We start from the raw sequence: 26,141 nt of genomic DNA on the forward strand, positions 1-26,141 counted from the left end.
GACATGTTGCCCCGGTCTGATTTTTTCAATGGCTATGGTTTTGCTTCTGGCAAACTACTTTGAAGGTCCGTAAAGCTGTTGATCAGCGATGGAGCCGCATCGAGCTTGGGTGAAGAGATGATCTGTCTTTTTATCCTTTGGTGGCCACTTCGGTGGTGTCGAAGGAAAGGGACAGACGCTGGTATTTTGCATAGGATTTTTCTATCTTTTTAGTTATGTATGGTCGGTGCTTACATGCCTTCTAACTTGATCTTTATTCTATATAAACGAGACGTATTACCATGCAAAAAAAAAGTGTGTCGGCCTCTGCTTGTCTTGCAAGATGTATAAATATACAAAGGAGAGACAAGGTACGACGGAATAAATACAATGCCCTAGTTCTATGCATGTATACATGCTCAACGCTTCTGACAGAAGCCTCACTCGCAGGTCGCAGCGTACGACCAGTAATACTTACAATGATGTAGTACATTCACGTTTTTGAGTTCTCTGCGCTCAGTTATCTCTCATCATCATCGTCACCCATACAGTCATACCATTTGGGCAGGCAACGGCGCGAAGAGGTTGCACCGGCAGACCGGGCAGGTCGAGTGCTCGTGCAGCCACGGGTCGACGCACTGCTGGTGGAACATGTGCAGGCACACCGGCATCCGCTTCACTATATCCCCCTTCTCCACCTCACCGAGGCAAATCGTGCACTCCGACCCACCGCCGCCCTCCGGCTGCTTGTACTCCCGGATGTCATACGCCGTCAGCACCCACGTGCCACCATGCACAGGTGGCTCCCGGGCCAGCACGGGAATGTGACTCGGAGTCTGGTCCAGAAACTGTGGTGTTGGCGCCACCTCTCGCGGCACCGCTTGTTCTTCTACCTCGAGCTGGCGCCGCCTCCTCGCCGCAGCGCCCTTCTTCTTCGTCCTCACAACTCTCTCTTCTCTCTTTCTCATGGCTTGTCTCACACAACACATGAACGCACACATACCAGGGGAACACACACACACACACACTTCACCAAGGAAGAAGGATCACAATGGCTTTGCCAAAGACACTTCCCTGGTGGCACACCGTGGCTACATTTTCCCTCAGCCCTCTCGGCCTTCTTGTTAGCTGCATGTGTGTGTTAGTGGCCTGGGTTAGTGCGTGCATGCGCTAGCTTGTTGGTGGTGTTAGTGGGCAAGTGTGCCCAGGCTGTGCGTGCGTGCGTGCGTGGTACTTAAGTGTGGTAGAGCATGTTTATTTTAGTACAAGTGAATAGAGAGAACAAAAAGAGCTTCGGCTCTGTGAAACAGCAGCTCACCAAACTTCTTGTGTTCCTGGGTTTCTTCCGTGAGTTGTGAGAGACAGCAGCTAGAGGAAGAAGAAGAGGGGTTGAGAGATTCAGCCCCAACATTTGGTATCGGAGCTAGGTGATGACGAAGACGATGCCGCGTGACTCTTCAGCGAGTGGAGCGTTGGTGCCGAGTGACTCGGCGGCGATGGCGGCTGCGGTGGCGACGGCGGCGGCAGGGAAGCTCCCGTTCCCGCTGCTCACGAGGACGAACTACGCGGCGTGGGCGATGAGGATGAAGTACCTCTTGCGCGCCAATGGCGCGTGGGGGGCCGTTGATTGCGAGGCGTCGGCCTCGGAGGTCGACAAGGGCAACGCGGAGATGGCCATGACGATCATCTCCCAGTCGATCGACGACACGATGCTGCTGCGCGTTGCGGAGAAGGAGACTGCCGCCGATGTGTGGGCGGCGCTACGCTCCATGCATGTGGGCGTCGAGCGCGTCCGAGAGGCGAGGGTTCAATCATTGCGCTCGGAATTTGATGGCCTCAAGATGGGTGATGCGGAGTCCGTGGATGATTTCGCGGCGAGGTTCACGACCCTCGTGGGGCGCATCCGTGAGCTTGGTGATGCGATGGAGGAGAAGTACGTCGTGAAGAAGCTGCTCCGAGCCGTCTTCAACAAGTTCATCCACGTCGCTTCATCGATTGCATTGTTCGGCGACACCAACAAGATGGCCATGGAGGAGGCCATTGGTTCAGTCAAGGCGCACGAGGAGCTCGTCAAGGGACGGGAGACGGCACGGTCAAGAAGAGCAGCTCCTCATGGTGAGAGGGCATGACTCATCGCGAGGACACGGCCGTGGTGGCCGTGGCCGTGGCCGTGGCCGCGGACATGGTCGTGGAGGAGGGCGCAGAGACAAGAGCGAGGTACAGTGCTATAACTGTGATGACTTTGGGCATTTTGCTTGGGAGTGTCCGGAGAAGAAGAAGGACAACGAGGAAAAGGCACTGCTCGGCGTCGAGGACGAGCCGGCTCTTCTCTGAATGCTACGTCACGAGTGAAGAATCAAGATTAAGGAGGAGAATATTAGGTTTAATCTTGATTGTATCTGCATTTTAGTTTGCTTTCTTTCTGCATGTAGCTAGAGTATGTAGTAGTGTGTATGTGCGGAGGTACGTGCGATGCGTACGAGTTGGATGTTTCAGTTCTGAGAGCATGCATGGAGAAAGTCCAAGCTATGGCGTGAAGCTAGCTTGCCGTGTGAGACGGTGATGCATGAAGCTCTGAAGCGAACGACCTGCACAAGTTGGAACTGATGGATAGGAGTCTGTTGAGGCCTTCAGAAGAGGTCCGTAGTAGTAGATGTGGTCAATTCTTGTTAGCTGCATGTGTGTGTTAGTGGCCTGGGTTAGTGCGTGCATGCGCTAGCTTGTTGGTGGTGTTAGTGGGCAAGTGTGCCCAGGCTGTGCGTGCGTGCGTGCGTGGTACTCCCTCCGTTCCATAATGTAGCGCATATAGATTTTCTACAAAGTCAAATTGTATAAACTTTAACCAAGTTTATAGAGAAAACTATTTATATCTACAATACCAAATGTATATAATATGAAAGTATGTGTTGTGATGTATCTAAGCACACGTATTTGGTATTCTAGATGTATATGATTTTCTCTACAAACTTGGTCAAAGTTTATAAAGTTTGACTTCTAGAAAAATCTATATGCGCTACATTGTGGAACGGAGGGAGTACTTAAGTGTGGTAGAGCATGTTTATTTTAGTACAAGTGAATAGAGAGAACAAAAAGAGCTTCGGCTCTGTGAAACAGCAGCTCACCAAACTTCTTGTGTTCCTGGGTTTCTTCCGTGAGTTGTGAGGGACAGCAGCTAGAGGAAGAAGAAGAGGGGTTGAGAGATTCAGCCCCAACATGTGGCAGAGCGCTGCCACCGCCGCCGCTTCGATGGGCGCGCGCACATAGGCACGGCGGACAGAGAAGTCGGCCCGCGCCACGGAGTGCCCCGTGGGCGGAGGCCAGGCACCGACGCAGCGCCAATAGCTGGAAGAGGTCGCCGCAGAAGGCCGTGTAGGCGGCGGTGCTGACCCACCAGAGGACGACGATGGAGGCCGCGACCATGGAGGCTTTGTTGTGGGGATTCCGCGCCAGGTTGACGAACGCGTAGACGACTGTGGCCGTGCTGCCGATGAAGCACGCGGTGGTGAACCAATCCATGACTAGCTAATTGAGCCACCACCTATTCAGTTTTGAGAAATGAATTTTGGAGTCTTTGCGGGCTTAATAATCGCCTCACGAAGTCTTCATCGTGCAAGAATTCCAATGCGGACAGACATAGCAAGCAACGAGCCAATGAGCCAAGCATAGGAGGAACCGAGCGGTTGTTATATATACACTCTCTCCGTTCTCAAAATAAACGTCTCTTACTTTTTGAAGGGAAATGTTTTCACTTTGTACTAATTTCAGTATAAAATTATACTAAAATTAATACACTTATTTTAGAATGAAGGAAGTAGTATGGTTAAATTGGTGTACTTTAATACATAGAGATAAAATACTCTCTCTGTTTCAAAATAATACAAAGTTGAGATATTTATTTTGAGAAAATTAGGACAAAATTAAGATATTTATTTTGAGACAAGGGTATTCCACATATGTGTAGATATCTTAATATGGTCGGCAGCATTTCTATGGCGACCTTTTACATTTAGAATGGAGCACACAGACTGTTCTACTGAAGATAATCCCAAGTGAAGTGCTTCCGATCACCCCTAGGTTCTCCGTATATGCTGGTGAGATGTCATCCCCACTAGTAGGATTCATCAATACGGGTGTCAATGAAGTTATCGTGCAATTGTCTAGAAATGGCATTCAGTTCCTTGTGCCGAAACATCGACGAGGCTCCGCTTCTACCATCGCTTTCCACCACTTCCATCTCGTCAAAGTTTATCCTCTCTCATTAGTTTTCCCGCCTTAACCTTTCCCAGTTGTGTCTCACACAGAAAAAGAACACTTGGTTTCGATTGCTTCTTGAGTTCCACAAGCGTTCAAATTGTCGTGGATTTTCAGCCCGTGGTAGTTCCAACTTATGAATTTTGTTGTGTCCGGGCAGGCTCATCCTGGGAGCCTGCCTATCCTGTGTTTATTGCAGAATTGCTAGTGCCCTCACCATTCTCTTGTGGCCTTTTCTTCTCGTGGACATTCAAAGGCGATGCGATGGTAGTGTCATTTTGATTTGATTTTCCAAGTTGTCCACTATTGCAGACTAGCTTCCAGAGGTATAGTTGTGTACAAGGGATCTCACTCTTCCCAGAATCCCCCGGCGCTGAGCCCTTCCTTGATTTTGGATCAATCATCATTAGATGGACATCGATGAAATCCATATCAGTCATGTCAATATCTGAAAATCTGTCGTATTTCTTCACCACCTGGCCCGTCATCCCCGGCGGAGGGGATACCGCCACCACCATGTCCGGATCCGGGCCAGCCATTATCGTTGCCACCGTCACGACCGGATCCGGGCTGGCCGCCGCCGCCGCCAGAGTCACTCATATGCTCATACCATTTGCATTTCGGCCGATAACGGCATGAAGACCACGCACCGGCACACCGGGCACGTCGAGTGCTCATGCAACCACAGGTCGATGCATTGCTGGTGAAACAAGTGCAGACACACCGGCAGCCGCTTCACCGCGTCTTCCTTCTCCACCTCCCTGAGGCAGACTGGGCACTCCGACCCGCCGCCGCCCTCTGGCTGCTCGTACGTCGGGATGTCATAGGCCGTCGCCACCCGCGTGCCGCCATGCACCGGTGGCTCCCGGGCCAGCACGGGTATGTGACTCGGTGTCTGGTCCAGAAACTGAGGCAGAGCGCTGCCGCTGCCGTCGCCGCCGCTTCCGCGCCGAGAAGCCGGCCCGCGCCACGGAGAGCCCGGGTGGCGGCGACCCACCGCCGACTGCGAGAAGATGAAGCAGCACAAGACCGTGCACACAACGGCGAAGAAGGTAGAAGGTGACCCAGAAGATTAGTAGGAACAAGGACTTGACGATGGAGCCCATGGTGTGGGACCTCCGCACCTGGTCGATGGAAGTGCTGACCATCACGCCCATGGCGCAGATGCTGACGATGCAGAGCATGGCCAGCACGAACGCGTTGAAGCAATGTATGGACATGGCCTCTCGTGTATTGAACTCTTGATCTGACCGTACAATTGGCTAGCTAATTAAGCCACTCTCAGGAATTTCGAAGTCCTTGCGGGCTTAATAATCGCCTCGTGAAGTCTTCATCGCGCAAGAATTCCAATGCGTACAGACGGAGCAAGCAACGAGCCAACCATAGGAGGAATCCAGGAAGAGATAACTAATATACTTCCTTCGTTTCCAAATATAAGTCTTTGTACAGATTTCATGAACCATATATAAATGTATATAGATGCATTTTAGAGTCTAGCTAGATTCATTTATTTTGCTTCGTATGTAGTCTATAGTGGACGGAGTATATTTTAACACATTATAGACGCAAGTGCTCATATATATATGTATGCATACACTCACTCCTATGAATGCATACACGGACACCCTACCTCTATAAACACCTCCAAGAGACTGAGCCGGCGTATCATCTTGAAATTTTACGAAGTTACCGTATGTGCCTTGTAGTCAACGTGAACGTTTCCTCCCACTGAAAACGTATCGCCAAAAATCCTAAAATAAATTCTTGAACCTTGATGGCCTGAGGATATCACTGTCTATCTAATCATCTAACCATAGGTTGGTTTGCAGGAAGAAATAACTGAGCGGTCGTTGTTGTATCATCCGATTAAATTACTTTAATACGTATGTATAGAAGAATATTACATATATACGTACTTCATTCGTAAAGAAATATAAAAGCGTGATCTAAACGCTCTTATATTTCTTACAAATGAAGTACATGTGTTAGATATCTTACAATACGGCCGTATACATTTTAAATGTACTGCAGAGGCTGTTTTGCTTACAACGCTGGGACCTTAGCTTACCCTTCGTTTTCATTTCCATATAGAATCTCATTGAAATCATCAAAAACTATCCATGGAGGGATCGAAGAGTCAAGTGCTTTCGGCCACCCCTAGGTTTTTCGTATATGCCCGTGTCACCCCCTCTAGGTTCTAACTTCCTTTTCTTTTTAGAAAAGAAGGTTAAAAACCCCGGTCTCTGCATCAATTGATGCATACATTCATCTTTACTAGGTAATTGCCCTTGCGTTTTAACAGGGATAAATACATTTTAGGATCATTGCCAACTTTTTTAATCACTATTCTTCTTCTTCATATCCACAAATTGAATTAGGAAAAACACTGTCATTTTTTTTGGCGAAAGAAAAACATTGTCATTAGAGCACTCTGAATTGACAACACTTCTTTTTAATTCTTATATAGTTTCCATTCCATTGTAAGTTACAAGAGTAGGGTGTATTATTTTACATGACAGAGCCAATTTATTGCAGATGTAGCAATACTCACAGCTGATGTAGTTAATCTTGTATAACATCTCACAACCTCATAACTAAGATCGTTACACCACATATTCTGCAAGTAACTATAGGCCAAGAATGCAGCCTGGTTACCTGCGATGAGCTGCTAGTGCTCGAAGTAAGTTACAATGTGACCGCCCTGACCTTTATCAAATAACTAACAGCTCAAGATCATAATCTGTAGGTATGCAGTGATCATAAAAACAATCTGGGCAAGTCTAGCATTGATATTTATGCATGCACTAGTAGAAACATGGTCAAATGTGAAGCATATTAGTGCCGGTTTGATTTTGAGCCGGCACTAATGTGTCCATTAGTGCCGGTTCCAACGGCTAGCCGGCCGCTCTCATTAATACCGGTTCGTGGCGAACCTTTAGCATCGGTTCGTGCCACGAACCGGTACTAAAGTGAGTAGTGGCAGGATGTTGCCAGTCTGGGGCCCCTCCAGCGCCTTTAGTATCGGTTTGTGTTATGAACCGGTACTAAAGGTCGTCCTACATAAACCCTTCGCCCACCCGAGCTCGCTCTATTCTTCCCCTTTCCCCTCTCCTCCTCTGTTCTTCCACTCTTCCTCGAGCTCATCACACATTTTGCCCAAAATTTGTCAAGATTTGAAGGCCCCCATCCATTCAAATGATCACAAAGGTTAGCAACTTTGTCCTTTCATCTCTCATTGCTAGATTAGCTCTTGCAATGATTTGCATAGTGATTAATTTGTGAGTTTAGTAATTTGGGAGGAATTATATGTGCTAGTATTTGATTTATATGCAATTTGAGGTCAAAAATAACACTTAGTTTGCATATGTAGGTGTGGTTTACTTAGTGCCTTCTAAATCTCCGTCGTAACCACCGTCGATCGCCCGCACCGTCCCGTCGCCGGCACCACCTTGTGGTGAGGCTCTTGTTCATGAATGTTTTACATTACCAAATTGATGTTTGTGTGATTTGGATATATGTTACTCGTATAATTATCTTACCCGTACGTTGTTTGTAATACATACTGCCATGGTTTTGATATCCGTCCCCGTCGGCCCTCGTCCTTGTTATGATTCGGATGTGGTATTCTCTTTTAAAACTAGTTGTTGCATTTTGTGTTTATGACAAATTATGCCCATCAAGTTGACATGGATATTTTTATCTAGGACTAGGAGGTATGTGAACCGGAAATTCCAACCGACCTTATTGTCGAGATGTTAAATTTAGTTGAAAGAGAAAACGAGTATTTGAAAGAAAAATTGAAAAGAATTGAGGGGGAGAAGATGGAATTGGAGTTGCATGTTGCCGATGTCGTCGATGATCACAAGATCAAGATCGAGAAAATGCGCTTGAAGATTAGAAAGATTAGAAAATATGCCATTGATAGTGAGGCTTGGTATCATTATGCTGTTGGATCAATTGTTACCTTAGTTGCAATCTTGATCGCATTTGTTGTTGCATTTAAATGGTTTAGCTAGAGAGTTATTTGTTTGTTGTATTTAAGTGTTGTATGAACTATATATATGTATGAACTTTATGTATGCACTTGTATTAATTTGATCTTTTCGGTGTTGTGTAATGAAGATGAGAGCCGACAATGGATGTATGATGACCGATACTCTCCCGAGTTCATTAATGGCGTGCATACTTTTCTGCTTGCCGCTGAGGCAAACAAGCGGGCGGATGGTTTTATGCCTTGTCCATGTGCTGGTTGTAAGAATGGTCACAATTACTCAACGTCAAGAACCATTCACGTCCACCGATTTGAGTCCGGTTTCATGCCCCACTATAATGTTTGGACCAAGCACGGAGAAAGAGGGGTTATGATGGAAGACAATAAAGAAGAAGAGGACGACGACAACTATCCTGGCCATGGGTTCCCTGAATACGATGATACAACAATGGGGGAACAAGCTGAGCCGGCAATGCGGGAAGAACCTGAAGAAGAGGCATCAGATGAGCCCGCTGATGATCTAGGTCAGGCCATTGCCCATGCAAAGAGAAACTGTGCAAGTGATTTGGAGAAGAAGAAGTTGCAGCGCATGTTAGAGGATCACAAGAAATTATTATACCCGAATTGCGAAGCTGACAAAAAAAAGTTGGGCACCACACTGGAATTGTTGTAATGGAAGGCAGAGAATGGTGTATTTGACAAGGGATTTGGAAAGTTGCTGGTAATGATAAAGAATATTCTTCCAAAGAACAACGAATTGCCCGAGAGTACGTATGAAGCAAAGAAGGTTGTCTTCCCTTTAGGGCTAGAGGTGCAGAAGATACATGCATGCCCTAATGACTGCATCCTCTACCGTGGTGAGTACGAGGATTTGAACGCTTGCCCGGTATGCGGTGCATTGCGTTATAAGATCAGTCACGATGACCCTGCTGATGTCGAGGGCGAGCTCCCCAGGAAGAAGATTCCTGCCAAGGTGATGTGTTATGCTCCTATAATACCATGGTTGAAATGTTTGTTCCAAAACAAAGAGCATGCGAAGGCGATGCGATGACATGGAGAAGACCGTAAGAAAGACGAAAAGTTGAGAGTACCCGCTGACGGGTCGCAGTGGAGAAAAATCGAGAGAAAGTACAGGGAGGAGTTTGCATGTGACCCAAGGAACGTATGGTGTGGTCTAAGCGCAGATGGCATTAATCCTTTTGGGGAGCAGAGCAGCAACCATAGCACGTGGCCTGTGACTCTATGTTTGTATAACCTTCCTCCTTGGTTGTGCATGAAGCGGAAGTTCATTATGATGCCAATGCTCATCCAAGGCCCTAAGCAACCCGGCAACGACATTGATGTGTACCTAAGGCCATTAGTTGAAGAACTATTACAACTGTGGAATGGAAAAGGTGTACGTGCGTGGGATGAGCACAAATAGGAAGAATTTGACCTAAAGGCATTGTTGTTTGTGACCATCAATGATTGGCCTGCTCTCAGTAACCTTTCAGGACAGACAAACAAGGGATACCGCGGATCCACGCACTATTTGGATGATACCGACAGTATATATTTGGATAGTTGAAGGAAGAATGTGTACCTGGAACATCGTCGATTTCTTCCGAGCAGGCATCTCGTAAGAAAGAAAGGCAAGCATTTCAAAGGTGAGGCGGATCACCAGACGAAGCCTCGCCACCGTACTGGTGCTGATGTACATGATATGGTCAAGGATTTGAAGGTAATCTTTGGAAAGGATCCTAGCGAACAACATGTTCCGAAGGATGCTGACGGACGCGCACCCATTTGGAAGAAGAAATCTATATTTTGGGACCTGCCATATTGGAAAGACCTAGAGGTCCGCTCCGCAATCGACGTGATGCACGTGACGAAGAATCTTTGCGTGGCCCTGCTTGGCTTCTTGGGCGTGTATGTGAAGACAAAAGACACACTAGAGGCACGGGAGGACTAGCAACGTATGCACGGAAAAGACGGCATACATCAGGGTCAGGCCAGCTACGCTCTTACCAAAGAAGAGAAGGAAATCTTCTTTTAATGCCTTCTCAGTATGAAGGTACCGTCTGGCTTCTCGTCGAATATAAAGGGAATAATAAATATGGCAGAGAAAAAATTCCAGAACCTAAAGTCTCATGACTGCCACGTGATTATGACGCAACTGCTTCCGGTTGCATTGAGGGGGCTTCTACCAAAAAATGTTCGATTAGCCATTGTGAAGCTATGTGCATTCCTCAATGCAATCTCTCAGAAGGTAATCGATCCAGAAATCATACCAAGGTTACATAATGATTTGGTGCAATGTCTTGTCAGTTTCGAGTTGGTGTTCCCACCATCCTTCTTCAACATCATGACGGACGTCCTAGTTCACCTTTGCGAAGAGATTAACGTTTTGGGTCTTGTATTTCTACATAATATGTTCCCCTTTGAGAGGTTCATGGGAGTCTTGAAGAAATATGTTCATAACCGTGCTAGGCCAGAAGGAAGCATCTCGAAGGGCCATGAAAATGAGGAGGTCATTGAGTTTTGTATTGACTTTATTCCTGACCTTAAGCCGATTGGTGTTTCTGAATCACGACATAAGGGCAGACTGGATGGAAAAGGCACGCTAGGAGGGGATCAAACAATATGTATGGATGGGCATTCTCTCACTGAAGCACACTACACAGTTCTACAGAATTCCGCCTTGGTGGCTCCATATATGGAGGAACACAAGAATTTTCTACATGCCAAACACCCAAATAAGTCTGACGACTGGATTACACGTGAACAAACGAGGACTTTTGCCGGTTGGTTGCAGAAATGTGCCATGCATGATGGCGATATTGAAGATAACATGTAGTACTTGTCCCAGTTACCATCTTCGAATATAATGACTTTCAAATGGTACGAGATAAATGGGAATACATTTTACACGATTGCCCAAGATAAGAAGAGCACCAACCAAAATAGTGGTTTCCTCTTTGATGCAACAACCAACACGGGAAAGGAAACATATTATGGTTACATAGAGGACATATGGGAACTTACCTATGGAGGTGGTTTGAAGGTCCCTTTTTTCTGTGCAAATGGGTCAATATGACACGAGGCGGGGTAACGGAAGACCCGCAGTACGGAATGACAACAATGGATCTCAACAATCTTGCGTATGCAGACGAACCATTCATCCTAGCCAATGATGTGGCGCAGGTTTTTTATGTGAAAGACATGTCTACCAGGACGAGAAAAAGAAAAGATAAGGAAGCGAATGGATCATACGATGAGCCAAAGCGCCACATAGTTCTTTCAGAAAAAAGAAACATCATCGGAGTGGATGACAAGACAGACATATGTCAGAAGATTATGAAAATTTTGATGAAATTGCTCCATTCAAAGTGAATATTGATCCGAGCATCCATTTAAATGATGAAGATTGTCCATGGCTACGGCGCAAAGGGACACACGCGAAGAAAAACTTTCACACCCAAAGATCTGGGATGTGATCGGCTTCACTGTCATCACTTTCTTCTGTGTTTCACACCCAGGAGGGAATCTCTGTAATAGTTAGGGTAGTTATTGAAGGAAATATGCCCTAGAGGCAATAATAAATTTATTATTTATTTCCTTATTTCATGATAAATATTTATTATTCATGCTAGAATTGTATTAACCGGAAACATGATACATGTGTGAATACATAGACAAACATATAGTCACTAGTATGCCTCTACTTGACTAGCTCATTAATCAAAGATGGTTATGTTTCCTAACCATAGACATGTGTTGTCATTTGATTAATGGGATCACATCATTAGGAGAATGATGTGATTGACATGACCCATTCCGTTAGCCTAGCACTTGATCGTTTAGTATGTTGCTATTGCTTTCTTCATGACTTATACATGTTCCTGTAACTATGAGATTATGCAACTCCCGTTTATCGGAGGAACACTTTGGGTGCTACCAAACGTCACAACGTAACTGGGTGATTATAAAGGAGTACTACAGGTGTCTCCAAAGGTACATGTTGGGTTGGCGTATTTCGAGATTAAGTTTTGTCACTCCGATTGTCGGAGAGGTATCTCTGGGCCCTCTCGGTAATGCACATCACTATAAGCCTTGCAAGCAATGTAGCTAATGAGTTAGTTACGGAATGATGTATTACGGAACGAGTAAAGAGACTTGCCGGTAACGAGATTGAACTAGGTATTGGATACCGACAATCGAATATCGGGCAAGTAACATACCGATGACAAAGGGAACAACGTATGTTGTTATGCGGTTTGACCGATAAAGATCTTCGTAGAATATGTAGGAGCCAACATGGGCATCCAGGTTCCGCTATTGGTTATTGACCAAGAATAGTTCTAGGTCATGTCTACATAATTCTCGAACCAGTAGGGTCCGCACGCTTAAGGTTTCGATGACAGTTATATTATGAGTTTATGAGTTTTGATGTACCGAAGAAGTTTGGAGTCCTGGATGAGATCGGGGACATGACGAGGAGTCTCGAAATGGTCGAGACGTAAAGATTGATATATTGGACGACTATATTCGGAGTTCGGAAAGGTTCCGAGTGATTCGGGTATTTTTTGGAGTACCGGAGAGTTACGGGAATTCGCCGGGGAGTATATGGGCCTTATTGGGCCATACGGGAATAGAGGACATAGGCCGAAAGGAAGGAGGCGCGCAGCCCCCCTCTGGTGCGAATTGGACAAGGGGTGCGGCCCCCCTTTCCTTCCTCCTCTCCCCCTCTTTCCCCCCTTCTCCTACTCCAACAAGGAAGGAGGGAGTCCTACTCCCGATGGGAGTAGAACTCCCCTTGGCGCGCCCCTCCTAGGCCGGCCGCCTCCTCCCCTTGCTCCTTTATATACGGGGGCAGGGGGCACCTCTAGGCACGACAACACAAGTTGATCTACGGATCGTTCCTTAGCCGTGTGCGGTGCCCCCCTCCACCATATTCCACCTCGGTCATATCGTCGCGGAGTTTAGGCGAAGCCCTGCGCCGGTAGAACATCATCATCGTCACCACGCCGTCGTGCTGGCGGAACTCATCCCCGAAGCTTTGCTGGATCGGAGCCCGGGGATCGTTATCGAGCTGAACGTGTGCTGAACTCGGAGGTGCCGTACGTTCGGTGCTTGGATCGGTCGGATCGTGAAGACGTACGACTACATCAACCGCGTTGTCATAACGCTTCCGCTTATGGTCTACGTGGGTACGTGGACAACACTCTCCCCTCTCGTTGCTATGTCATCACCATGATCTTGCGTGTACGTAGGAATTTTTTTGAAATTACTATGTTCCCCAACAGTGGCATCCGAGCCTGGATTTATGCGTAGATGTCATATGCACGAGTAGAACACAAGTGAGTTGTGGGCGATACAAGTCATACTGCTTACCAGCATGTCATACTTTGGTTCGGCGGTATTGTGAGATGAAGCGGCCCGGACCAACATTACGCGTACGCTTACGCGAGACTGGTTTCACCGTTACGAGCACTTGTGCTTAAAGGTGGCTGGCGGGTATCTGTCTCTCTCACTTTAGCTGAATCGAGTGTGGCTACGCCCGGTCCTTGCGAAGGTTAAAACAGCACTAACTTGACGAAATATCATTGTGGTTTTGATGCGTAGGTAAGAACGGTTCTTGCTAAGCCCGTAGCAGCCACGTAAAATTTGCAACAACAAAGTAGAGGACGTCTAACTTATTTTTGCAGGGCATGTTGTGATGTGATATGGTCAAGACATGATACTAAATTTTATTGTATGAGATGATCATGTTTTGTAACCGAGTTATCGGCAACTGGCAGGAGCCATATGGTTGTCGCTTTATTGTATGCAATGCAATCGCCCTGTAATGCTTTACTTTATCACTAAGCGGTAGCGATAGTCGTAGAAGCATAAGATTGGCGAGACGACAACGATGCTACGATGGAGATCAAGGTGTCACGCCGGTGACGATGGTGACCATGACGGTGCTTCGAAGATGGAGATCACAAGCACAAGATGATGATGGCCATATCATATCACTTATATTGATTGCATGTGATGTTTATCTTTTATGCATCTTATCTTGCTTTGATTGACGGTAGCATTTTAAGATGATCTTCACTAATTATCAAGAAGTGTTCTCCCTGAGTATGCACCGTTGCCAAAGTTCGTCGTGCCCAGACACCACGTGATGATCGGGTGTGATAAGCTCTACGTCCATCTACAACGGGTGCAAGCCAGTTTTGCACACGCAGAATACTCAGGTTAAACTTGACGAGCCTAGCATATGCAGATATGGCCTCGGAACACGGAGACCTAAAGGTCGAGCGTGAATCATATAGTAGATATGATCAACATAGTCATGTTCACCATTGAAAACTACTCCATCTCACGTGATGATCGGTTATGGTTTAGTTGATTTGGATCACGTGATCACTTAGATGACTCGAGAGATATCTGTCTAAGTGGGAGTTCTTAAGTAATATGATTAATTGAACTTTAATTTATCATGAACTTAGTCCTGGTAGTATTTTGCAAATTATGTTGTAGATCAATAGCTTGCGTTGTTGCTTTCATATGTTTATTTTGATATGTTCCTAGAGAAAATTATATTGAAAAATGTTAGTAGCAATGATGTGGATTGGATCCGTGATATGAGGTTTATCCTCATTGCTCCACAGAAGAATTATGTCCTTAATGCACCGCTAGGTGACAGACCTATTGCAGGAGCAGATGCAGACGTTATGAACGTTTGGCTAGCTCAATATGATGACTACTTGATAGTTTAGTGCACCATACTTAACGGCTTAGAATCGGGACTTCAAAGACGTTTTGAACGTCATGGACCATATGAGATGTTCCAGGAATTGAAGTTAATATTTCAAGCAAATACCCGAGTTGAGAGATATGAAGTCTCCAACAAGTTCTATAGCTAAAGGATGGAGGAGAATCGCTCAACTAGTGAGCAAGTGCTCAGATTGTCTGGGTACTACAATCGCTTGAATCAAGTGGGAGTTAATCTTCCAGATAAGATAGTGATTGATAGAATTCTCTAGTCACCATCACCAAGTTAGTAGAACTTCGTGATGAACTATAGTATGCAAAGGATGACGAAAACGATTCCCGAGCTCTTCGTGATGTTGAAATCGACGAAGGTAGAAATCAAGAAAGAGCATCAAGTGTTGATGATTGACAAGACCACTAGTTTCAAGAGAATGACAAAGGGAAAGAAAGGGAACTTCAAGTAGAATGACAGGCAAGTTGTCGCTCCCGTGAAGAAGCCCAAAGCTGAACCTAAAGCCTGAAACTGAGTGCTTCTACTGCAAAGGAAATGGTCACTGGAAGTGGAACTACTCCAAATATTTGGTGGATAAGAAGGATGGCAAAGTGAACAAGGGTATATTTGATATATAGGTTATTGATGTGTGCCTTACTAGTGTTTATAGTAGCCCCTGAGTATTTGATACTTGTTCGGTTACTAAGATTAGTAACTCGAAACAGGAGTTACGGAATAAACAGAGACTAGTTGAGGGTGAAGTGACGATGTGTGTTGGAAATAGTTCCAAGATTGATATGATCATCATCACATTCTCCCTACACTTTCGAGATTTGTGTAGAACCTAAATAAATGTTATTTGGCGTTTGCATTGAGCATGAATATGATTTGATCATGTTTATTGCGATACGGTTATTCATTTAAAGTTAGAAAATAATTGTTATTCTGTTTACATGAATAAGACCTTCGATGGTTATACACCCAATGAAAATAGTTTGTTGGATCTCGATCATAGTGATACACATATTCATAATATTGATGCCAAAAGATGCAAAGTGAATAATGATAGTGCAACTTATTTGTGGCACTGCCGTTTGGGTCATATCGGTGTAAAGCGCATGAAGAAACTCCATAAAGATGGATTTTCGGAATCACTTGGTTATGAATCATTTGATGCTTGCGAACCGTGCCTTTTGGGCAAGATGACTAAAACTCCGTTCTCCGAAACAATGGAACAAGCTACTGACTTATTGGAAATAGTACATACCGATGTATGCGATCCAATGAGTGTTGATGCTCGTGGCAAATATCGTTATTTTCTGACCTTCACAAGATGATTTGAGCAGATATGGGTATATCTACTTGATGAAACATAAGTCTGAAATAGTTGAAAGGTTCAAAGAATTTCAGAGTGAAGTGGAAAAATCATCGTAACAAGAAAATAAAGTTTCTGCGATCTGATCGTGGAGACGAATATTTGAGTTACGAGTTTGGTCTTCAATTAAAACAATGTGGAATAGTTTCATAGCTCACGCCACCTGGAACACCACAACGTTATGGTGTGTCCGAACATCGTAACCGCACTTAATTGGATATGGTGCGATCTATGATGTCTCTTACTGATTTACCATTACCGTTTTGGGGTTATGCATTAGAGACAGCTGCATTCACGTTAAAAGGGCACCATCTAAATCCGTTGAGACGACATTGTATGAACTATGGTTTAGGAGTAAACCTAAGCTGTCGTTTCTTAAAGTTTGGAGTTGCGATGCTTATATGAAAAAGGTTTTCAACCTGATAAGCTCGAACCCAATCGGAGAAGTGCGTCTTCATAGAATACCCAAAGGAAACTGTTGGGTACTCCTTCTATCACAGATCCAAAGGCAAAACATTCGTTGCTAAGAATGGATCCTTTCTAGAGAAGGAGTTTCTCTCGAAAGAAGTGAGTGGGAGGAAAGTAGAGCTGAATAAGGTAATTTGTACCTTCTCCCGAATTAGAAACTAGTTCATCACTGAAATCAGTTCCAGTGATGCCTACACCAATTAGTGAGGAAGCTAATGATGATGATCATGAAACTTCAAGATCAAGTTACTACCAAAACCTCGTAGGTCAACCAGAGTAAGATCCGCACCAGAGTGGTACGGTAATCCTATTCTAGAAGTCATGTTACTAGACCATGATAAACCTACGAACTATGAGGAAGCGATGATGAGCCCAGATTCCGCGAAATGGCTTGAGGCCATAAAATCTGAGATATGATCCATGTATGAGAAAAAAGTATGGACTTTGATTGACTTGCTCGATGATCAGCAAGCCATGTTAAATAAATGGATCTTCAAGAGGAAGACAGATGCTGATAGTAGTGTTACTATCTACAAAGCTAGACTTGTCGAAAAAGGTTTTTGACAAAGTTCAAGATGTTGAATACAATGAGATTTTCTCACTCGTATCGATGCTTAAAATTTTGTCCGAATCATGTTAGCAATTGCCACATTTTATGAAATCTGGCAAATGGATGTCAAAACTGCATTCCTTAATGGTTTTCTTAAAGAAGAGTTGTATATGATGCAACCCGAAGATTTTGTCAATCCTAAAGGTGCTAACAAAATGTGCAAGCTCCAGTGATCCATCAATGGACTGGTGCAAGCATCTCGGAGTTGGAATATACGCTTTGATGTGTTGATCAAAGCATATGGTTTTATACAGACTTTTGGAAAGGCATGTATTTACAAGAAAGTGAGTGGGAGCACTACAGCCTTTCTGATAAGTATGTGTGAATGACATATTGTTGATCGGAAATAATGTAGAATTATTCTGCAAAGCATAAAGGAGTGTTTAAAAGGAGTTTTTCAAAGAAAGACCTCAGCAAAGCTACTTACATATTGAGCATCAACATCTATTGAGATACATCAAGATGCTTGATAAGATTTTCAATAAGTACATACCTTGACAAGATTTTCAAGTAGTTCAAAATGGAACAGCCAAAGAAAGAGTTCTTACCTGTGTTGCAAGGTGTGAAGTTGAGTAAGACTCAAAACCCGACCATGGCAGAAAGTAGAAAAGAATGAACAGTCATTCCCCATGCCTCAGTCATAGGTTCTATAAAGTATGCTATGCTGTGTACTAGACCTATTGTATACCTTGCTCTGAGTTTGGCAAAGGAATACAATTTTGATCCAAAAGTAGATCACTAGAACAGCGGTCAAGAATATCCTTAGTGAGGACTAAGGAGATGTTTCTCGATTATGGAGGTGATAAAAGAGCCAGTCGTAAAAAGTTACAACGATGCAAGCTTTTACACCAATCCAGATGACTCTAAGTCTCAATCTGGATACATATTGAAAGTGGAAGCAATTAGCTAGAGTAGCTCCGTGTAGAGCATTGTGTACATAGAATATTTGCGAAATACATACGGCTCTGAATATGACAGACCCGTTGTCTAAGCTTCTCTCACGAGCAAAACATGATCATACCTTAGTACTCTTTTGGGTGTTAATCACATAGCCATGTGAACTAGATTATTGACTCTAGTAAACCCTTTGGGTGTTGATCACATGATGATGTGAACTATGGGTATTAATCACATGCAGATGTGAATATTGGTGTTAAATCACATAGCGATGTGAACTAGATTATTGACTCTAGTGCAAGTGGGAGACTGAAGGAAATATGCCCTAGAGGCAATAATAAAGTTATTATTTATTTCCTTATTTCATGATAAATGTTTATTATTCATGCTAGAATTGTATTAACCGGAAACATGATACATGTGTGAATACATAGACAAACATATAGTCACTAGTATGCCTCTGCTTGACTAGCTCATTAATCAAAGATGGTTATGTTTCCTAACCATAGACATGTGTTGTCATTTGATTAATGGGATCACATCATTAGGAGAATGATGTGATTGACATGACCCATTCCGTTAGCCTAGCACTTGATCGTTTAGTATGTTGCTATTGCTTTCTTCATGACTTATACATGTTCCTGTAACTATGAGATTATGCAACTCCCGTTTACCGGAGGAACACTTTGGGTGCTACCAAAGGTCACAACGTAACTGGGTGATTATAAAGGAGTACTACAGGTGTCTCCAAAGGTACATGTTGGGTTGGCGTATTTCGAGATTAGGTTTTGTCACTCCGATTGTCGGAGAGGTATCTCTGGGCCCTCTCGGTAATGCACATCACTATAAGCCTTGCAAGCAATGTAGCTAATGAGTTAGTTATGGAATGATGTATTACGGAACGAGTAAAGAGACTTGCCGGTAACGAGATTGAACTAGGTATTGGATACCGACGATCGAATATCGGGCAAGTAACATACCGATGACAAAGGGAACAACGTATGTTGTTATGCGGTTTAACCGATAAAGATCTTCGTAGAATATGTAGGAGCCAATATGGGCATCCAGGTTCCGCTATTGGTTATTGACCAAGAATAGTTCTAGGTCATGTCTACATAATTCTCGAACCCGTAGGGTCCGCACGCTTAAGGTTTCGATGACAGTTATATTATGAGTTTATGAGTTTTGATGTACCAAAGGAGTTCGGAGTCCCTGATGAGATCAGGGACATGACGAGGAGTCTCGAAATGGTCGAGACGTAAAGATCGATATATTGGACGACTATATTCGGAGTTCGGAAAGGTTCCGAGTGATTCGGGTATTTTTTGGAGTACCGGAGAGTTACGGGAATTCGCCGGGGAGTATATGGGCCTTATTGGGCCATACGGGAATAGAGGACAGAGGCCGAAAGGAAGGAGGCGCGCAGCCCCCCTCTGGTGCGAATTGGACAAGGGGTGCGGCCCCCCTTTCCTTCCTCCTCTCCCCCTCTTTCCCCCCTTCTCCTACTCCAACAAGGAAGGAGGGAGTCCTACTCCCGATGGGAGTAGGACTCCCCTTGGCGCGCCCCTCCTAGGCCGGCCGCCTCCTCCCCCCTTGCTCCTTTATATACGGGGGCAGGGGGCACCTCTAGGCACGACAACACAAGTTGATCTACGGATTGTTTCTTAGCCGTGTGTGGTGCCCTCTCCACCATATTCCACCTCGGTCATATCGTCGCGGAGTTTAGGCGAAGCCCTGTGCCGGTAGAACATCATCATCGTCACCACGCCGTCGTGCTGGTGGAACTCATCCCCGAAGCTTTGCTGGACCGGAGCCCGGGGATCGTCATCGAGCTGAACGTGTGCTGAACTCGGAGGTGCCATACGTTCGGTGCTTGGATCGGTCGGATCGTGAAGACGTACGACTACATCAACCGCGTTGTCATAACGCTTCCGCTTACGGTCTACGAGGGTACGTGGACAACACTTTCCCCTCTCGTTGCTATGTCATCACCATGATCTTGCGTGTACGTAGGAATTTTTTGGAAATTACTACGTTCCCCAACAGTTATGTGTTTTGGCATTTGAAACGCGAAGAAATTTTATGTGCAAACAAATTCTTTCATGCATTTGAAATGCTAAATGACCCTGAAATTGAAAAGCATTTCAAATGAACTCAGAAAAGGTTGAAAGTTGGCATGGTATCATAATTTCACCGACAAGCATGTGCAAAAAATGTAGAGAGGGTTACCGCAAAAATTGGATGCACTTCGTGTACAAAATGGACAATCTCTTTCAAAGTATCAGGGTTTCAGACGAAAACTCATCTGTTACAAAGGCATGTCATTTTTTAAATAACCTAAGCATTACCAAATTGAATATAATTATAAAACACACTAATATTAAACATAAGAAAAAATAATCACTGAAAAATCTATTTTCAATTTTAAGTTATTCACAAACTAGTGATTCACACAAATTTTAAATAATTCAAAATTTAAATTATTCAAATTTGAAAACTACTGGCACTAACAGAAAGTTTGTAATTTTTTGTACCTAAAGCAAAAATATTCACAAAGAAACTCTAAATACATCAAAAAACAACTCAAAAATAAATAAAGCAAAAAAAGAAAATAAAAAAGCCCGCCTACTGGGCCAGAACGGCCTGCATAGGACTAGAAACCCAACGTGTTGTTGGGCCAGGATGCAGGCCCGCAAAGGCCCAGTAGGCCCGCAGGGCAACACAGAACAGGAAGGACTAGTAGGCCTGCTTTGGAGAGGAGCTCGAGAGAGCTACCGTACTGGGGATTATAAACAAGTGCGGACGCCCCTCGGCAAGCGAGGTGTGACACTTGCCGCACCGAACCTGCGCCAGCACACACCTTTAGTACCGGGTCGTGGCACCAACCGGTAATAAAGGGGGGGTCTTTAGTACCAGTTAGAGCCACCACCCAGTACTAAAGGGGGGCGCTTCCCGCCGCTTGGCCTGGCCAAAACAGACCTTTAATACCGGTTGGTGGCTCCAACAGGTACTAAAGGTGCCTTGTATATAAACAACACTTATGAAAAAAATTAGTTTTTCATCTCTCCCTCGGCTTCTTTCTCCTCTGCCCCGTCGCCTCCGCCCCTCATCGCCGCCCCCGTCGCCGTCGCCGTCGCCGTCCGCGTCCCCGTCGCCGCGCCCCGCCCCGTCGTCCCGTCGTCCCCGCCCGGCCCGGCCCCGTCCCCGTCGTCGCCGCCCCGTCCCCATCGTCCTCGTCACCGCCCGTCTCCGTCCCCGTCGCCGCCCACCGTCCCCGTGCCTCGCCGGTGAGCTCCTGCCCCGGCCGCCATGTCCAGACACACACACAAACATTAGTTTTTTAGTTATAAATTTTAGTTATAGAAATTTTTCTGTTTTTTAGTTATAGAAATATTAGAAATGTTATAGAAAATGTTAGTTATATAGAAATGTTATAAAATTTTTCTGTTTTTTAGTTATAGAAATATTATAAATGTTATAGAAATGTTAGTTATATAGAAATGTTATAAACTTTTTCTGTTTTTTAGTTATAGAAATATTTATAGAAATGTTAGCAATTTTTCTGTTTTTTCGTTATAGAAATATTAGAAATGTTATAGAAATGTTAGTTATATATATGGAAATGTTAGAAATTTTAGAATTAGTTTTAGTTAGTTGAATTAGATTAATGTCAAATTGTTAGAATTTGCATATAGAATTTTAGTTATCACAATCCAATCATTTAAAAAATGTTACTTTTTGCGGGCATATAGTATTTGTTCTCGACGATGCCTGGCCCGCATCCTCGCCGTCCACCCGTTTGCGACGACGTCCTGCTTCAGAGGACCCGCGTCCGGGACTGGGCTCCGTCGGGCTGGCACTAGGAGGTGCTACCTGGAGGGGCGCGCCACTTGGCGAGGAACCCGGCCTCGGGCCCCATCGTCGACCCTGATCTCCTTTGGTGGCGTTCGCGTGGGCCACATTCGGTGCAGAGGGAGCCGGCCCTGCCGGAGGTGGTGCATCGCCGTGTCAGGGAGGAGGACGAGCACGTCCATCGCTACATGGCTGCCATGGACATTAGGTTCTCCAATACTTGGCAGGTTCTTTGGGCAGATGACCGGAGATATGATCCTGTGACGGTTCCTTCTCTTTGGGTGCCGCTCGCACTCCAGGAACCGTGAGTGGCCTAGATTCTTCTATAGTATTCGATCTTTATTAGGTACCTAGCCAGAGATGTATTCAATATATAATATTCGAGACGATGCATTCGAGATTATATATTAATCGAGACGATGCATATTATGTACTATATGATTCAGTTTTTTCCTTATTGATTGCATCCATGCATTGTAATTTGAATACTAAATTGTTTTATATTTCTTCTGTATTAGTTAAGTAAAAGCTATGGCGAACAATACCGGCAGAGAGAGAAAGAGAAACGGAATTGTTCGAGATCATACACAACCCTCACAGGCTAGATGATCTGAATGAAGCAGATGACGGCTCCCAATTTCTGAACAATACCGGAGAGGGTGATGGTAAGATATTTGATCTCGATGACCGAAATGATGAAGTCATGAACTATGATTATGATTATGATGACGCAGACAATGTTTATGATGACACAAACAATAATGTTGATCTTCAAATAACAAAGACTACCGGCGAGGTATATTTATATAAGCAGGCATCTGGTGATCATCACATGTTTTTTTATTTGAAGATATATTTGAAGGAAATATGCCCTAGAGGCAATAATAAAGTTATTATTTATTTCCTTATTTCATGATAAATGTTTATTATTCATGCTAGAATTGTATTACCCGGAAACATAATACATGTGTGAATACATAGACAAACATAGTGTCACTAGTATGCCTCTACTTGACTAGCTCATTGATCAAAGATGGTTGAGTTTCCTAACCATGGATATGAGTTATCATTTGATCAGTGGGATCAAATCATTATAAGAATGATGTGGTTGACTTGACCCATTTCGTTAGCTTAGCACTTGATCGTTTAGTATGTTGCTATTGCTTTCCTCATGACTTATACATGTTCCTGTGACAATGAGATTATGCAACTCCCTGTTTACCAGAGGAACACTTTGTGTGCTACCAAACGTCACAATGTAACTGGGTGATTATAAAGGTGCTCTACAGGTGTCTCTAAAGGTACTTGTTGGGTTGGCGTATTTCGAGATTAGGGTTTGTCACTCCGATTGTCGGAGAGGTATCTCTGGACCCACTCGGTAATGCACATCACTATACGCCTTGCAAGCATTGCAACTAATAAGTTAGTTGCGGGATGATGTATTATGGAACGAGTAAAGAGAGTTGCCGGTAACGAGATTGAACTAGGTATTGAGATACTGACGATCGAATCACGGGCAAGTAACATACCGATGACAAAGGGAACAACGTATGTTGTTATGCGGTTTGACCAATAAAGATCTTCGTAGAATATGTAGGAGACAATATGGGCATCCAGGTTCCTCTATTGGTTATTGACCAGAGAGATGTCTCGGTCATGTCTACATAGTTCTCGAACCCATAGGGTCCGCACGCTTAACGTTCGTTGACGATATAGTATTATATGAGTTGTGTATGTTGGTGACTGAATGTTGTTCGGATTCCCGGATGAAATCACGGACATGACGAAGAACTCTGGAATGGTCCGGAGATGAAGTTTAATATATGGGATAATGTTGTTTTGTCTCCGGAAGGGTTCCGGAATTCACCGGAAGGGGTTCCGGATGTTTCCCGAGAACACGTTATTTGGGCCAAAGGGGAAAGTCCACAAGGTTTTTGGAAAGCGCAAAAGGAAGTTCTGCGGAGTCCAGGGGCCAGACGCCAGGGTCCCTGGCGTCTGGGGCCCAGACGCTGGGAACCCTGGCATCTGGCCCTGGAGTCCGAGAAGGACTCTTCCCTTTCGGGTGAAACCGACTTTGTGGAGGCTTTTACTCCAAGTTTCGACCCCAAGGCTCAACATATAAATAGAGGGGCAGGGCTAGCACCAAAGACACATCAAGAAACACCAAGCCGTGTGCTGGCAACCCCGTCCCCTCTAGTTTATCCTCCATCATAGTTTCCGTAGTGCTTAGGCGAAGCCCTGCGGAGATTGTTCTTCACCAACACCGTCACCACGCCGTCGTGCTGCCGGAACTCATCTACTACTTCCCCCGTCTTGCTGGATCAAGAAGGCGAGGACGTCATCGAGATGAACGTGCACAGAACTCGGAGGTGCTGTGGGTTCGGTACTTGGATCGGTCGGATCATGAAGACGTACGACTACATCAACCGCGTTGATAAACGCTTCCGCTTAGCGATCTTCAAGGGTATGAAGATACACTCCCCCTCTCATTGCTATGCATCACCATGATCTTGCGTGTGCGTAGGAATTTTTTTGAAATTACTATGTTCCCCAACAGTGGCATCCGAGCCAGGTTTTATGCGTAGATGTTATATGCACGAGTAGAATACAAGTGAGTTGTGGGCGATACAAGTCATACTGCTTACCAGCATGTCATACTTTGGTTCGGCGGTATTGTTGGATGAAGTGGCCCGGACCGACATTACGCGTACGCTTACGCGAGACTGGTTCTACCGACGTGCTTTGCACACAGGTGGCTGGCGGGTGTCAGTTTCTCCAACTTTAGTTGAACCGAGTGTGGCTACGCCCGGTCCTTGAGAAGGTTAAAACAACACTAACTTGACGGACTATCATTGTGGTTTTGATGCGTAGGTAAGAACAGTTCTTGCTCAGCCCGTAGCAGCACGTAAAATTTGCAACAACAAAGTAGAGGACGTCTAACTTGTTTTTGCAGGGTATGTTGTGATGTGATATGGTCAAGACGTGATGCTATATTTTATTATATGAGATGATCATGTTTTGTAACCAAGTTATCGGCAACTGGCATGAGCCATATGGTTGTCGCTTTATTGTATGCAATGCAATCGCCCTGTAATTGCTTTACTTTATCACTAAGCGGTAGCGATAGTCGTAGAAGCAATAGTTGGCGAGACGACAGCGATGCTACGATGGAGATCAAGGTGTCGCGCCGGTGATGATGGTGATCATGACGATGCTTCGGAGATGGATATCATAAGCACAAGATGATGATGGCCATATCATATCACTTATATTGATTGCATGTGATGTTTATCTTTTATGCATCTTATCTTGCTTTGATTGACGGTAGCATTATAAGATGATCTCTCACTAAATTTCAAGATAAAAGTGTTCTCCCTGAGTATGCACCGTTGCCAAAGTTCGTCGTGCCCAGACACCACGTGATGATCGGGTGTGATAAGCTCTACGTCCATCTACAACAGGTGCAAGCAAGTTTTGCACACGCAGAATACTCAGGTTAAACTTGACGAGCCTAGCATATGTAGATATGGCTTCGGAACACCGAGACCGAAAGGTCGAGCGTGAATCATATAGTAGATATGATCAACATAGTGATGTTCACCATTGAAAACTACTCCATTCACGTGATGATCGGTTATGGTTTAGTTGATTTGGATCACGTGATCACTTAGATGATTAGAGAGATGTCTATCTAAGTGGGAGTTCTTAAGTAATATGATTAATTGAACTTAAATTTATCATGAACTTAGTCCTGGTAGTATTTTGCAAATTATGTTGTAGATCAATAGCTCGCGTTGTTGCTTTCATATGTTTATTTTGATATGTTCCTAGAGAAAACTGTGTTGAAAGATGTTAGTAGCAATGATGCGGATTGGATCCATGATCTGAGGTTTATCCTCATTGCTGCATAGAAGAATTATGTCTTTGATGCACCGCTAGGTGACAGACCTATTGCAGGAGCAGATGCAGACATTATGAACGT

General features: G+C 44.6%; 1 protein-coding gene and 1 pseudogene across 1 annotated transcript; both read right to left on the reverse strand.

Annotated features, from left to right (window-relative positions):
• Positions 1 to 530: 530 nt before the first annotated feature.
• LOC119279834 (E3 ubiquitin-protein ligase EL5-like) lies at positions 531 to 3,495 on the reverse strand. Its single transcript, XM_037560933.1, has 2 exons — positions 3,193 to 3,495; positions 531 to 827 (listed from the first exon to the last, which is right to left on the reverse strand). The coding sequence occupies exons 1-2, from the start codon at positions 3,493 to 3,495 to the stop codon at positions 531 to 533; spliced, it is 600 nt and encodes a 199-aa protein (XP_037416830.1).
• Positions 3,496 to 4,834: 1,339 nt separating this feature from the next.
• Positions 4,835 to 5,450, reverse strand: LOC119279835 (annotated as a pseudogene).
• Between the last annotated feature and the right edge of the window lie 20,691 nt (positions 5,451 to 26,141).

The sequence above is a fragment of the Triticum dicoccoides genome, chromosome 3B (genome assembly GCF_002162155.2).
Source record: "Triticum dicoccoides isolate Atlit2015 ecotype Zavitan chromosome 3B, WEW_v2.0, whole genome shotgun sequence".
Taxonomy (NCBI): Eukaryota; Viridiplantae; Streptophyta; class Magnoliopsida; order Poales; family Poaceae; genus Triticum; species Triticum dicoccoides.

Bases quoted from the DNA above. Each gene is read 5' to 3' on its own strand.
- LOC119279834 (XM_037560933.1), bottom strand. From the start codon at position 3,495: ATGGATTGGTTCACCACCGCGTGCTTCATCGGCAGCACGGCCACAGTC. The intron at 828-3,192 runs GTTGGGGCTGAA...CCAACACCACAG, and splicing joins GTGGCAGCGCTCTGCCACAT to TTTCTGGACCAGACTCCGAG.